The sequence below is a fragment of the Camelus ferus genome, chromosome 15, assembly GCF_009834535.1.
Source record: "Camelus ferus isolate YT-003-E chromosome 15, BCGSAC_Cfer_1.0, whole genome shotgun sequence".
Classification (NCBI taxonomy): domain Eukaryota; kingdom Metazoa; phylum Chordata; class Mammalia; order Artiodactyla; family Camelidae; genus Camelus; species Camelus ferus.
This window is the reverse complement of record NC_045710.1, coordinates 40,180,478-40,193,945: the sequence shown is the minus strand read 5'-3', so window position 1 is coordinate 40,193,945 and position 13,468 is coordinate 40,180,478. Positions and strand designations below refer to the sequence as shown.

The 13,468-nt window shown below is 32.6% G+C and overlaps 1 protein-coding gene across 4 annotated transcripts in view; it reads left to right on the top strand.

Annotated features, from left to right (window-relative positions):
* Nucleotides 1-13,468, top strand: part of PPP4R3B (protein phosphatase 4 regulatory subunit 3B) — a 51,269-nt gene that overhangs the window by 10,801 nt on the left and 27,000 nt on the right. For 3 of the 4 annotated variants that reach the window (XM_006174461.3, XM_006174460.3, XM_032497583.1), the window contains exons 3-7: nucleotides 142-240; nucleotides 4,411-5,034; nucleotides 9,321-9,398; nucleotides 10,494-10,610; nucleotides 12,092-12,208. In XM_006174461.3, the coding sequence (XP_006174523.1) occupies nucleotides 142-240; nucleotides 4,411-5,034; nucleotides 9,321-9,398; nucleotides 10,494-10,610; nucleotides 12,092-12,208 (1,035 nt within the window). The remainder of the gene's footprint in view (nucleotides 1-141; nucleotides 241-4,410; nucleotides 5,035-9,320; nucleotides 9,399-10,493; nucleotides 10,611-12,091; nucleotides 12,209-13,468) is intronic. The other variant, XM_032497584.1, reaches the window with a different exon arrangement.

The window sequence follows — 13,468 nt, the reverse complement described above, 5'->3', positions numbered from 1 at the left end:
GAGGTACTAAGGATTGAATACAGAACCTTGTGCATTCTAAGCACACGGTCTGCCATTGAGCTATTGCCCTCCCCCTTTATTTATACTTTGTAGTTATTTCTTTTCTAGTGTGATGATACAGAAATCTTTATTTTTAAACAGGATACATTAATTGTTTGGTCAGAAGCTGAAAACTATGATCTGGCACTAAGTTTTCAGGAAAAAGCTGGTTGTGATGAGATCTGGGAAAAAATTTGTCAGGTAAGGTTATTTTAAAAATACTTAAGTTTGTATGCATTCTTGATTTTTTTCATTTTACCTAAAAGATGTGTAATTAAAATGTGGAGAGATACTATCTTCATGTGAGAGTTTGATAACCTAACCTGGAAATGTCCTTTATGTTCTACATCAAAATTTTTTACTTAAAATTTTTTTAGTTATAATTTTGTCATACCATTTTAGGTTTTGACAGCATGTATTCATAATTAATGCCCTGCAAAATATCAAGATCTTTTAAAAACCAAAAGAAGATTAAATAATTATATTCTAAGGCTTTTAGATTTTTCTTTAATATTTGGTCACCTGTTTGCTTAATGTTTATGAATATAACTATGTGGCAGACACTAAATCAAAAGTGCTCATGACTTCAACTCATAAGGAAGTTATAATATAGCAGGATAGGTGATAACTCTTGGGGTAACGAATTTTTTTTAATGAATTTTTTAGAAGTTTTAGATTTATGGAAAATATGAGTAGAAAATGCCGAGTTTATATACACACCTCTCACAGTTTCCCCTATTATTAGCATCTTATACTAGTATGATACATTGGTCATAATTAATGAACTAATATTCATACATTATTATGTATTATTATTTATGCATTATTATTAGCTAAATTTATTCAGATTTCCTCTGCTTAAAACCAGTGTCCTTTTTCTGTTTCAGAATCCCATTCAGGGTACCACATCACATTTAGTACTTGTGTTTCCTTGAGCAAATCAAGGCTGTGTCAGTTGGTAGCTGGAATTTTAAATTAATCACAACATTCATTTTTAATTACCAATTTCTATAGATGGAGATCACCATGTTTCAGTGGTTGCTTAGTGTAATCTATTATAGCTGGGTTTTTTTTTACTATTGTCATTTTCACTTAAATCAGCTTTCCCTCTAGGAATTCTTATCACTAAAGGTTCTTGAGTTAGTTTTATGCATCTGACAACAGTCATTTTTTTCCCCTCTGTCCTCCCAGTAACAGTGCCACACAGACTAATAGAGTAGCCCACAAAAGTGTAGTATGAACCTTATCATTTCCAATAAAGCTTATTTGACATATGGCTCTAGATCACTAAATTTTTCTTAACTAGAAATAGATGATTTGTTTCTTTCCTACTTCCTATGTTCCTATGTATGTATCATGTATTGCTAGAGCATTATTAGTATAAATTATTATATAGAATAAGAATATAATAAGAATATAATCCAGATTATTTTATTAATATTTCACCTTTGTGTTTTGTCCTTTTTTAAACCTGTGGGTAGTGATGTCAAGAAGATTCTCTTTTTTTCTCATGTGCTCTCCAAGGATTGAGATTAAATTTTGTGTTTGCAAAGTCTCTGTAAAGTGAGATGTAAGATCTAAAAAAATGACCTCTATTTCAGACTTATACATATGCAGTCCATAAATATTTGCTGTTCTGTTCTTTATTCAATAAACTTGAATCATGCGTTCATCCATGAAATAGGGCGAAAATGGTCTATGGTAACAATGAAAACATACTGAAATATGCAATACTTTCAAAATAAAAGATATACCATAATATTTATAAGGCTGTTCAGACTATTAATAGTATTATATAAAAACTAACCTTTTTATGATAAATTTCTGAAGCATGTTTTGTTTTCTCCCTCCAATATCAGCATGGCAACTGGAACACATTCCGTATGTACTCAGTGTATATTTGAAGAATGAATAAATAAAATAGAAGACAAACATCTTATTTAGAACTAGGGTGTTGAATTATGTGTCTTCTAGAACGTAAATTTATATGGTAGATAATATTTTCCAGTGATTAGCACATTCAGTTATACCTTGCCCCAATTTTCCTCTGCCCACAGCTCAGCACCTACTGTTTAATATATGTTCTTGGATATATATTTTTTTTAAAGACTTTGTGCATTTGTCCTAGAACTTTTTGCTGAAATTTGTTTTTCCTCTTTCCACTCATGGAGTTCAGAAAGTCCCCAAGACCACTCTCAGTTTCCCTAATTCACTAGAAAGACTCACAAAACTACACAAAGCTGTTATTTTCATGGTTCCATTTTATTACAGCGAACTGACCATTGGGAAAAGGCACATAAGGCAGAGTCTGGAAGAGTTTCACGCATCCATACCTAGTTTTTTCTATCAGGATAGTCATGCTAATATCACTTAGTTCTCCTAGCAGTGATGGGTGGCAACATGTACAGAGCATTGCTGACCAGGGACGCTTACACAAACCTTTGTGCCCAGCATTTTCACTGGGGGTTAGTCATAAAAGCAGGCTGACTGCCCATGTGGTTGACGTTAGTTTCCAACACTCCCAGAGGTTGAGCTGGTATTGTGTGGCCTAAGACCTCCACCATAAACCATAGAGTTATCCACATGTGTATGTGGCATAGCCTAAGACCCCCCAGATAAAAACACTTTTCCCAGACAGGATATTCAAAGTGCTTAGAGGTTACCTCTTAGGAGCTAGGCAAGGTCCAAACCTTTCTTGGGGCAATAATAATCCTTTACTGAAAAGGCCAGCCCTTACAGCAAAATGATCATATTTGTCTAAGCATCTGAATTTAGTGTAGCATTTATATGATATATAATAGTATCAATATGAATACATCTAACATTTGGAGGAGCCAGTCTGAACTACGGGTAGATTTAAAGAAACAGTCTGTTGTATAAAGCCATGATTTACTTTTTATATTTTTGCACTGTTTTCATTACCCATTTCCCTCCTTGACCTACTATAATTTGTACCTTTTGGTGAACTTGTGTGGAACTCTTTAGTATAGAAGTTAGCTGATGGTGTTCTAACAGAGTCCACTTCTTCCTCATGCTGGTCATTTTCTATCATTATTACATGCGGAGGAGGCTTTAATTCAGTCTCCTAATACATTTGATCATCAGTATCGGTATCAGCATAAGAAGGCTTATGTACATAAGGTAACTGGATTAATAGTGGCAGCGTTATACCATATCGTGGTATGGTAGTGGAGGTAACCTAAAAAGTAAGAGTCAATAGATACTGGCATGTTACTAGAATCCCATTCAGTCATTAGCAGTTTGTCCAATTCATGTTGTATGACAAAATGTCCCCCGGGGTGGTGTCAGTTATCAGGTTGATTTACAGGCTTCCATTCAACCTTGTTGAGTCCCCAGAGCAGTGGTGGACTTGGCAAACATGGCTTTGGTATAATTGAACTAAGAGAATATCATCTCTTGCTCTGAGCCTTTCATAAGACGCCATGTTAATACTGGATGTCCCTCATTACATTAACAATTTATTTCTTTGCCCTCTGTTACCATTTCTCCTTTCCATTTGTCATTGATTTTTACCCAAACTTTTCCACCTTTGAAAGGGACATTAGATTTGGCCACTCCGCTGGTCTACCAGGTTAATTTTTTACTACCCAATCAGTACTATACTAGAATAGACTTTATTTATTAGAGCAGTTTCAGGCTCATAGCAAAAGCAAATATTTTTCCAAAAGTGAATTTCAAAAGTATTTTGAGGAAATCTTACTTTCTTTTGTGTATATATATTTTTTATTGAAGTCTAATCCGTTTACAGTGTCGTATCAATTTCCAGTGTACAGCATAATGCTTCAGTCATCCATGAACATACATATATTTGTTTTTATATTCTTTTTTACCATGTTACTGCAAGATACTGAATACTCTTGAATGTACAAGGAGTTGGGCTTTAACTTGGTTTGAATTTAGTAGTATCCTTGTTAAGCCAGTATGATGGTGCAGTTAAGTCATACATAATGATTTTGGGGACGAACAGAAGTTACTTGCTGCAAAATTCAGAATTACTAGGTATATTGAAGTTATTAAACAGCTACATGTGATTATTACATAATTTAACATCAAACCTACTTAACATTAGCTGAAATATTCAGATTATTAGGGATCACAGTTAACCTCAAGTTATAAATTGGGAAATTTAGGGGTGAAACCATTTGCAATCAGTAACTCAAGACTCAAATAATTGACTCTAAACTAGGTGTATTTTCCCCCTCTGGACTTCACTTTTGATTAGCAACTACTGTACTAGTATTGATTCCTTGAAAGATATTTTTACTTAAATTCAATGGTCAGTGATTTGATTTCCAAAATTTTGAATTCTTTTGTATTTTAAGATAACCAGCTGTACTTGGGTATTTTTAGGTTCAAGGTAAGGATCCATCTGTGGAAGTCACACAGGATCTCATTGATGAATCAGAAGAAGAAAGATTTGAAGAAATGCCTGAAACAAGTCATCTGATTGACCTGCCCACATGTGAACTCAATAAACTTGAAGAGATTGCTGACTTAGTTACCTCAGTTCTCTCCTCACCTATCCGTAGGGAAAAGCTGGCTCTGGCCTTGGAAAATGAAGGCTATATTAAAAAACTACTGCAGCTGTTCCAAGCTTGTGAGAACCTAGAAAACACTGAAGGCTTACACCATTTATATGAAATTATTAGAGGAATCTTATTCCTAAATAAGGCAACTCTGTTTGAGGTAATGTTTTCTGATGAGTGTATCATGGATGTCGTGGGATGCCTTGAATATGACCCTGCTTTGGCTCAGCCAAAAAGGCACAGAGAATTCTTGACCAAAACTGCAAAGTTTAAGGAAGTTATTCCAATAACAGATTCTGAACTAAGGCAAAAAATACATCAGACTTACAGGGTACAGTACATTCAGGACATCATTTTGCCTACGCCATCAGTTTTTGAAGAGAATTTTCTTTCTACTCTTACATCTTTTATTTTCTTCAACAAAGTTGAGATAGTCAGCATGTTGCAGGTAAGAAAACTAAGGTGTTCTTCACAACTCTGTTTTCAGATACCTAGTTCCATTAATAGTTAAAGCTGGTGTTCATTCCTTCTTTTTGAAAGATTTCTTTTGTTTACTTTTAACATACTATCAACCATAGAAAATAGGGCTTTATCTCATGGTTTTCTGCAGAAGAATCATTTCTTAATGTTAGCTTTTATATTTTTAAATGTCTTATGCAGCTGGGTTTTTTTTTAACTTTTCAGTTTTTTTGCATTTAAAAAATTGTGGTAGAATATACATGACATAAAATTCACCATTTTAACAGTTTTTAAGAGTGCAATTCATAGCATCAAGTACACTCACACTGTTAATGCAGCCATCACCACTATCCATTTCCAGAACTTTTTCATCATCCCGAACGGAATTAGCTATTTTTGAAAGTATCTTTTATTACATTTTCTGAGACCTAGGAATTATTGGGGGTATGTGTGAGTGTGTGTGCTTGAAGCTCCCACATATTTCAGATGTGCAGCCAGGATTGAGAAACACTCATTCATTTTCAGGAAATGATAATTAATCAGATTATTTACTATTTGAAGTTGATTTTATTCTATCTCCTTGAGTTGTAAAAAATGGGAGTTTTATACCATGTTTATCATGTTAATCCTATATACCCTACCAGTGTAATGAGCATGATTTTGAAGATTTTACTTCACTTTTGATAGTATACTATGCTTATAGGTTCCCACGTAGCTGCCTTTGTCATTTCCATGTCAATCACTAAGTTTACCGGGCAGCTACTATATAGTATTTAGTGTAGTTAGTGGTTCTCAAGTCTGATCTGTGGACCTTAGGAGTTCCTGAAGCCATTTCAGAGAAGTCTGTGATATTTTTCCCTCTTCCAACTTCATGTCACTGTGAAGCTGCATTAGTCTTTATATACTTCAGCCAAAACGACACATTGCAACAGACTGAATGCTGAAGAAGACATGAGGATCTAGATGTCTTCTGTTAAGCTAAACATTAAAGAGATTTGCAAAAATGTAAAACAAAGACAACCGTCTTTCTAAATTTTTTAAATTTGGGGTCCTATAGTTGCTTATAAAAAATTTTACACAAACATATAATAGTTTATGTTTTAATGAATTAATGTTTTTGAATGTCTCAGTTTTAATATGATAAACATTGATAAACATAACCCCCTTAATAAAAACCTTCTGGGGTCCTCAAATAAGTGTGAGGCAAGTTGGGCTTACATATTAGATTCCACTTAAAATATATGGCACCCGCTTTTTAAATCTATACTATATAATTCAGGGTGCCATTTCACTTGCTGACAGAAACACAGCTGTAGTCTCAGGGGATTGGAAATAGACCTATAGTCAACATAGTTGATATGGAGGACCCAGTGACAGAAGCTCAAGTGTAGCTTTTAAATGACCACTTCAGAAGGGTTGCCAAATCCATAATAAGAAATCATAAATGCTTTTTTATGCTTTAAAAAATAAATTTTGCAAACTAATCTATAAATATAACATTTTGTATGTCATTTTATATATTTTATCATAGGTTTGTTTATGTAGGCTATACTTACATAAAACAACTCTTACTCATTTCTAGCCCATGGGATGCATTTTATGAAATAGTCTGATACTATAAACTACCTGTTGTTTATCTAGGGTTTACCACTTAGTTATCTCTTATGTGTCAGCAGTGATGCTGAATTCTCTTTTCAACAGTATGTGAGAAGAAAGCAAGATTATGGCCATTGGCCTTTGAAGGCTCATTTCCTAAAGCCTATCTCTGAGATATCCAGGTAGACATTAGATGTGTGTTCACCAGTTCCTAATATATACTCTAATACATGTTTAGATTCTCTTAAGCATGATACGGGCATAAGATTTTAGTTAACCTAAATTTTCTGCCTAATTACAGATCAAAATCCCTTGTGCCCAGAACTGAGAAATATACTTAAAAATGTTTTATAAGTTAAATTCCCAAAAGCTAATAAAGTGAGGTTATTTCCAGACAGCTACAGATTACAATCCTTTCGGAACAAGAAGTTTTAACTTCTCCCTACACTAGAAATGATTAAGGATAAGTATCTCAAATGTTGATGTGAAATTTAAAATTGGACTAGGCAATCTCTAGGTAATCTCTTAAAGCCTGCTCTAATTCTGAATTCCAGTGTCTACATAATTCTAAAAATGGTGAATGGGTCCTGGGTTTTGGATTTTGGTTGTATATATGTGCCTATTTTTATATTATTGCAAAGAAAAAAGGTTGATTTCAGACTTTTTAGAAGCAGCTCCTCTTTTCCCCGTAAGGGTTTGTTATTCAAAATAGCAGACACACAATTTGACTTAAAATAATTATGTTCTATTAAAAGCTGTTAAATGGAAAAGAAAAACTAAAGTGATCTAAAGAGACTAGTTTAATTACTTGGAAAACCAGGGATTTAGGGGGAAATTTTCCAACTATATTTATGATAGGCTTTAAGCTGTCAGACAATTGCTTTCTTAATATGTACATTGGAACAGAGTGTGTCAAATGTTATCAAAAATAATGTTAGAAATCAAAACAACAAATACTAGGAATCAGAAAACATTCACCAGGCAGACTGTAATACTTGAAATTGCCTCTGTAATACTTTATGCTGTTCTAGCTGTCAGTACATAAATAATGAATCACGTAAGAAGCAATTAAATGGGAAATTGCATTTATCAAAGAATTGGAACTATTTTTCCATGAAAATATTCTGGAAAAGTTAAAGATCTTTAGACATCTCTCTGGGAGAGATGCAGGATGATAAAAATTTATAAACGCTTTAAGTGGAGGTAAACATGGACTTATTCACCAAAACCTAAAATACTGGATGAAAAGTATTTGGAAAAGGTGATTTGAGGGATAAGTAAAAGATTATATATGCAGTTGAACTCTCTCAGAAGATGCATAGTTCAGGCCTCCATATGTAAGGTCCAGAAGGAATCAGTGAAATAAATGACTAAAAGAAACACCATTCTGAGTCAAACAATGGAGAAGGTTTTATGCTAATGCTGTGTCTTTGAATGGCACCAAAAGATATTTAGTGGGAGAGAATACTATATTCTCCACAATCATACCTAGTGCTTTTCATTCTTTCCTCTTTCGGATATACCTCTACTTTATTTCAGAAAGGCTTTATGGGATTGATACCACTTCATGGATGATTCACAGTAAGGAAAAGAGCAGGTATTTGAGCTATAGCCTTTTATATGTCATGGTTTGAATTAATTATCAACCATGCAGGCATCACTATTACAGATATTTTTAGAACATGCTACTTTAATTAATTAAAATTAATTCAGATTTTATTTCATAAAAGTGAATTTTGAAGATTACCGAAACTAAAAAGCATAACTTTCTTGTAGCAGGTCTTGATAGAAGTCTCTAAAGTGAATTTCAAAGTTCATGTCAGTTTTTCCTTTGTAATTCAATAGTCCACACTTACAGAAAATTGGAAAATATAGATTAACAAAAAAGAAAATCACTCATAATCCATCACCAAAAGATAAACACAATAAACATTTTAATGTTTATCCCTTTTAGACTTTAGACACATTTATATTAAAAATAAGATCATACAAAAAAACCCCATACAATACATACTTTATTTTTCTGTTAGTTTTTAAACAGTGCTTAGACATATCTATCTTTTAATACCTTAAAGTTAAAGAGTATGAAAAGCAGTTATTGTAGTATTTTGTCATTTAGTTATATCCTTGAGGACCATACAAACATGTAAGATTCTACTCCAGTTGACCCTAGATTATTGTATTTCATGAGTTATTGTGTTTTAAAAAGCTCTGTAATCTTATTACTGCCAGAATCCGTCTTCCTTACTGCCATTCCTGTGCCATATTTGTAATTCTCATTTTTTTAATCTGCTACAGACTGACAATGGGATCTTCAAACTTGTTTGATTTATGTTTAAGAGTAAATAAATAGATTCTGAAAGGGAGCTAGAGAGGCTCTCAGTTAAGGTAAATAGAATTTTCATGCATGACCTCTAAGACATCTGTTTTTTGTTTTTCAAAGAGTTCTTTATAGTTGAGGTTTCTGGTTAAATGAGGTATTAATATTTGTATAACCAGTATTGAATGTGTAGTGAAGTTTTGGAAATTATCACATTGAGTATACCTGGAATTTTAGGTTCCGTATTGAAACTGCTATTAGGTTTTCAGCTACTTTCATTATAATTTATGAAATCATATAAATGAGTATAACTTTTTATTTCTGTTAATATTTCATAGTAATTACTTCTTTCCATGTAGGAAGATGAGAAGTTTTTGTCTGAAGTTTTTGCACAATTAACAGATGAGGCCACAGATGATGATAAACGACGAGAATTGGTAAATTATTTATTCTTGAAATTTCAACCTTAAAGAGCACTTACTCTTTTGGCATATACAGCCTTTAATATTGAACTTGTTAATTTAAGGAAAAAATTTTATAGTTAGTATGAAAGATGTATGGAGATGACCCTCGAGAAACATGAATTTGAACTGCATGAGTCCACTTATACACGGACTTTTTTAAATAGTAAATACTGTAGTACTACACAGTCCAAGCTCAGATGTGATAGGACAGATACAGAGTGCCTATTATAAGTTACATGCAGGTTTTTGACTTAGCGCAGGGTGGGCACTCAACCCCTGTATTATTCAAGGGTCAGCTGTATTTAAATTATACCATTAAATGATTATTCTCTGAATTTCTAAAACTTGTTATTTTGTATATCTTAGAAATTTTGAGATATTTTGATGTGGTTTTCCCCCCAGTGAGGGAATTTGTACATTATAAATACAAAATCAGACATGTGGTTTATGTTAGGCCAGAGCTACAGACGCACGTTTTCATGGTTTTAGAAACTCACATTATTGAGATGTTTTTCTTTTTAAACAAGAGGTAAGGAGAGTCCTTGAATAAATGAATGGTAAATAATTTGATTCTTGAAAATGTTTTTATTCTTTCAAATGTGTTCATATCACTTTTTTGATTCTGCTTCAGGGAAAGAGAATAGTGACTGCTGTTTACCAGCAGTTTGCCATTTTTTCAAACATTAGAATCAGGTACTTGGGTTTTAAGAAGTAATGAAGGAATGCTAAGTTAAAATCAACCAAGTAATCTTTGGTGTAGTTATTTATTAATGGCCTACTCAGTTTTCTCATTTATAAAATTAGTCCTTTATACTAGGAAATCTCTAATGTTCTGTACAATTTTTAAAGATTGAATTTTGCTTTATAAGGACTTCCTAGGAACCCAGCCACCATTTATTGTCACATGATTTCTGTGTTCATTAATGTAGGTTTTGAGGAGCTGGGATACCCTGAAAAAATCTGTTCTTGAGAAGAGAGAATTCTGCACTGTGGTAGATCACATTACTGTTTGCCCCAAGTTTACTTTTAATGTGTGTCAGCTTCTCACTATACTTTCTAACATTACAGGTTAATTTTTTCAAGGAATTTTGTGCATTTTCTCAGACATTGCAACCTCAAAACAGGGATGCATTTTTCAAGACTTTGGCGAAGTTGGGGATTCTTCCTGCTCTTGAAATTGTAATGGTAATTACATAGCTTCTTTTCATGTTTTTGAAATTGTGAATTTGTAATAGATTTATATTATGGATGGGAAATTATTCATTGTAGTAATGCATATTGAATTTTATAATTTAGGTTATGATTCACTTGATAGTGAATTACTGCAAGAGTTGTTTGTCAGTCTTCAGATTTAGTAACTTAAATTTGTAGTGTTAATAGGTAATTGCTTGCATATGATACAACTTCATATGAATAAAAATCCCATGTTTTTACAAAACTATTCTCTCTTCTATAATAATATTAAGTATGTTTCATAGAAACTAATAAAATAGCTTTCCTTTTTAGACCAGTGAGTGGAATGAGAACAGACTGGACCAAGGGGACTCATGCTACAATGTGGGGTTGAAGCAGTGATTCTCATACTTTTGTTTATATGAACTTTATCCATTGGCATTTATTGTATAAAAAATTAAAACTGAGAAAAATTTTAAGTATTTATTAACTCATTTAAAAATGATAATAATTAACCCATTACATGTTAACATAATGTAACTTTTATAAAAAAATAATTTTTCCAAAACAAAAAGAAAATTGGTGAGAAGATTGGCACTGTTTCATATTTTTTCTCAATCTCTTTAATGTCTGGCTTAATAAAAGGTAGCTAGATTCTCATAGCAGCTTCTTCATTTAATCTGTTGTGATATCACATGTCTTACAGCCTCTGGAAAATCCGACTATACTTGTAGACTGAGAGTGAAAAAGGCCGATAATGCCTTAGTGTTATTTATTATTATGAAAATAGTTTGTCTCATCCACTTCTGAAAAGGGTTTTAGACCTTTTTTTTTTCAGGGTGTTAGACCCCCTCCCCGGGATTCCCTGGACCACACTTTGAGAACTACCAAGTTAGGGAATGTTTTCATAATCACCTGGAGATTTTTAACTTATGAATCATGTGTCCTGTATTGAAAGGGGAAAAGCACAGGATCACTACCTTAGAAAACTAAGTTGTGGGAAAAAGTGAAAATAATTCAGATTGTTTCAAAAGCATTTTCTGTTAGGAGAGTCATAAAAGAGAGAATCAGTTATTAAGGATTTACTGGCAAATCCAAGACTAAAGACAGATTCTGGAAGGTTTTGAACCCTTAACTAGGAGATATCATTCACATTTTTGCAAGTATATAAATCAAGAATCCTCTCCCCAACCCCCCAATTTTTTTTGCAACATTTGTAGAGCAGTGCTTTATAATCCTGTGCTGATTCTTAAAATATCTGATTATTTGTCTTTATGGTGGTAAAAACTGGCAGAAACTAACCATTGAGCTCCCTAAAGTTTTTAATATTTGTAAAAGAAACGGGAGAAAAGGATAGGAGATGTTATGTATTTCGATTCTAGTACAGTGTCTAAATCCAAAAATTTGTTTGACATAGACTTGGGAGAGTAAAGGGGGATGCAAGCATAAGTTTTGTTAACATTCTCTAAATAACCAAATTTTCCTTTTGTCAGGGTATGGATGATTTGCAAGTCAGATCAGCTGCTACGGATATATTTTCTTACCTAGTAGAGTTTAGTCCATCCATGGTCCGAGAATTTGTAATGCAAGAAGCCCAGCAGAGTGATGATGTAAGTGACAATGCTCTGGTTCTGTGTAACTTACCTATAAAGTAGTGTTTGCAAACTATTGAGAGAAAAGACAGAACCATAATTTTAATCTTTTATGAAGCATAATAATAGATGTCTGATCAATTGTGACTTTGGCAAGCCCAGAATATGACAATTGATTCGTTTATTGTAAGAAAAAAATGCACTCAAACTAGTATTGAGATAAATAGATAATAACAGAATCAAATTCTCAGATATTGGTCTTAAAAAAAGTTTCAAGTGCTAATGAAATGTAATTCATAGCCCTTACTTAGGCCAGGCACTTATCTAGTATAACTAAGACATTGCTTTAACTTGTTCTAATGTGTCTTTTTTAGTGGGAATGAACATTTAATAATGAGACCAATGTTCTGTTTTCCCACTACAAAAATATTTAAACTTACCCCTTACTATTTTAAGGACAAAATGGACATATAGCTGTAATTGAAAGTACTCTTTCTTCTATTAACTATATTTTAGTGTTAAGTAGAAAAGAGAGTACAGTTATGTCTCTTAAAGTTTTATATTCCTAATGTTAATTTGATCTTTGTGTATTTGAGTTACTGTTGAATTAAACTGTAGTAGTATATATGTTTTGTGTCTAATTTCTTAATGTCTGCTTAGAGTTTTACGTTCTATCTTTGTTAGTAATTCTCAGTGTTTTCAAAACAGTTTTAGTTTAGAATCAGTTTGAGCTATTGCTATTGTTAGGCAGTAGAAAAGAAGTTATTTTGTGTTAAGTATAAAGTTTTTTAAAAACCCAAATTGTATGAAGTCTGACTTTAAAGAAATAAATACGTAGTTTATTAATCAGTTCATAATCTCACTGTTGATACTCTTATTTTAGTGCCATGCTTTACAGAAGATAACTTTGAAATTAACACTTCTATTTCTTCACCCTCAGTGATGTGTGGGATTCATCATAAAATCTCCCAAACTATGAGAATAATAAGATACTAACTTAGAATTCTTAACTTTTAAAGCTTTTATTTCTATTTTCATTAGAAATATTTCCTTGTTTACATTTGATTGATGCATGAGATGTAGAGAAGCAGCTGCTGATTTTTAACAATGAAAAGGCCCTTTTTAATTTCTTTTTTAAATTCAATTTTTTCTTGTAGTCACAGTCTTCAGGTCTTTCATTTCCCTGAGTTTCCTGAGGTCTAACAGTTTTACTATTTAAAAACGTTGTTGCATCAAAAGAATTCAGTTAGCCCACAAAAGAGGATAAATTACTTTTTT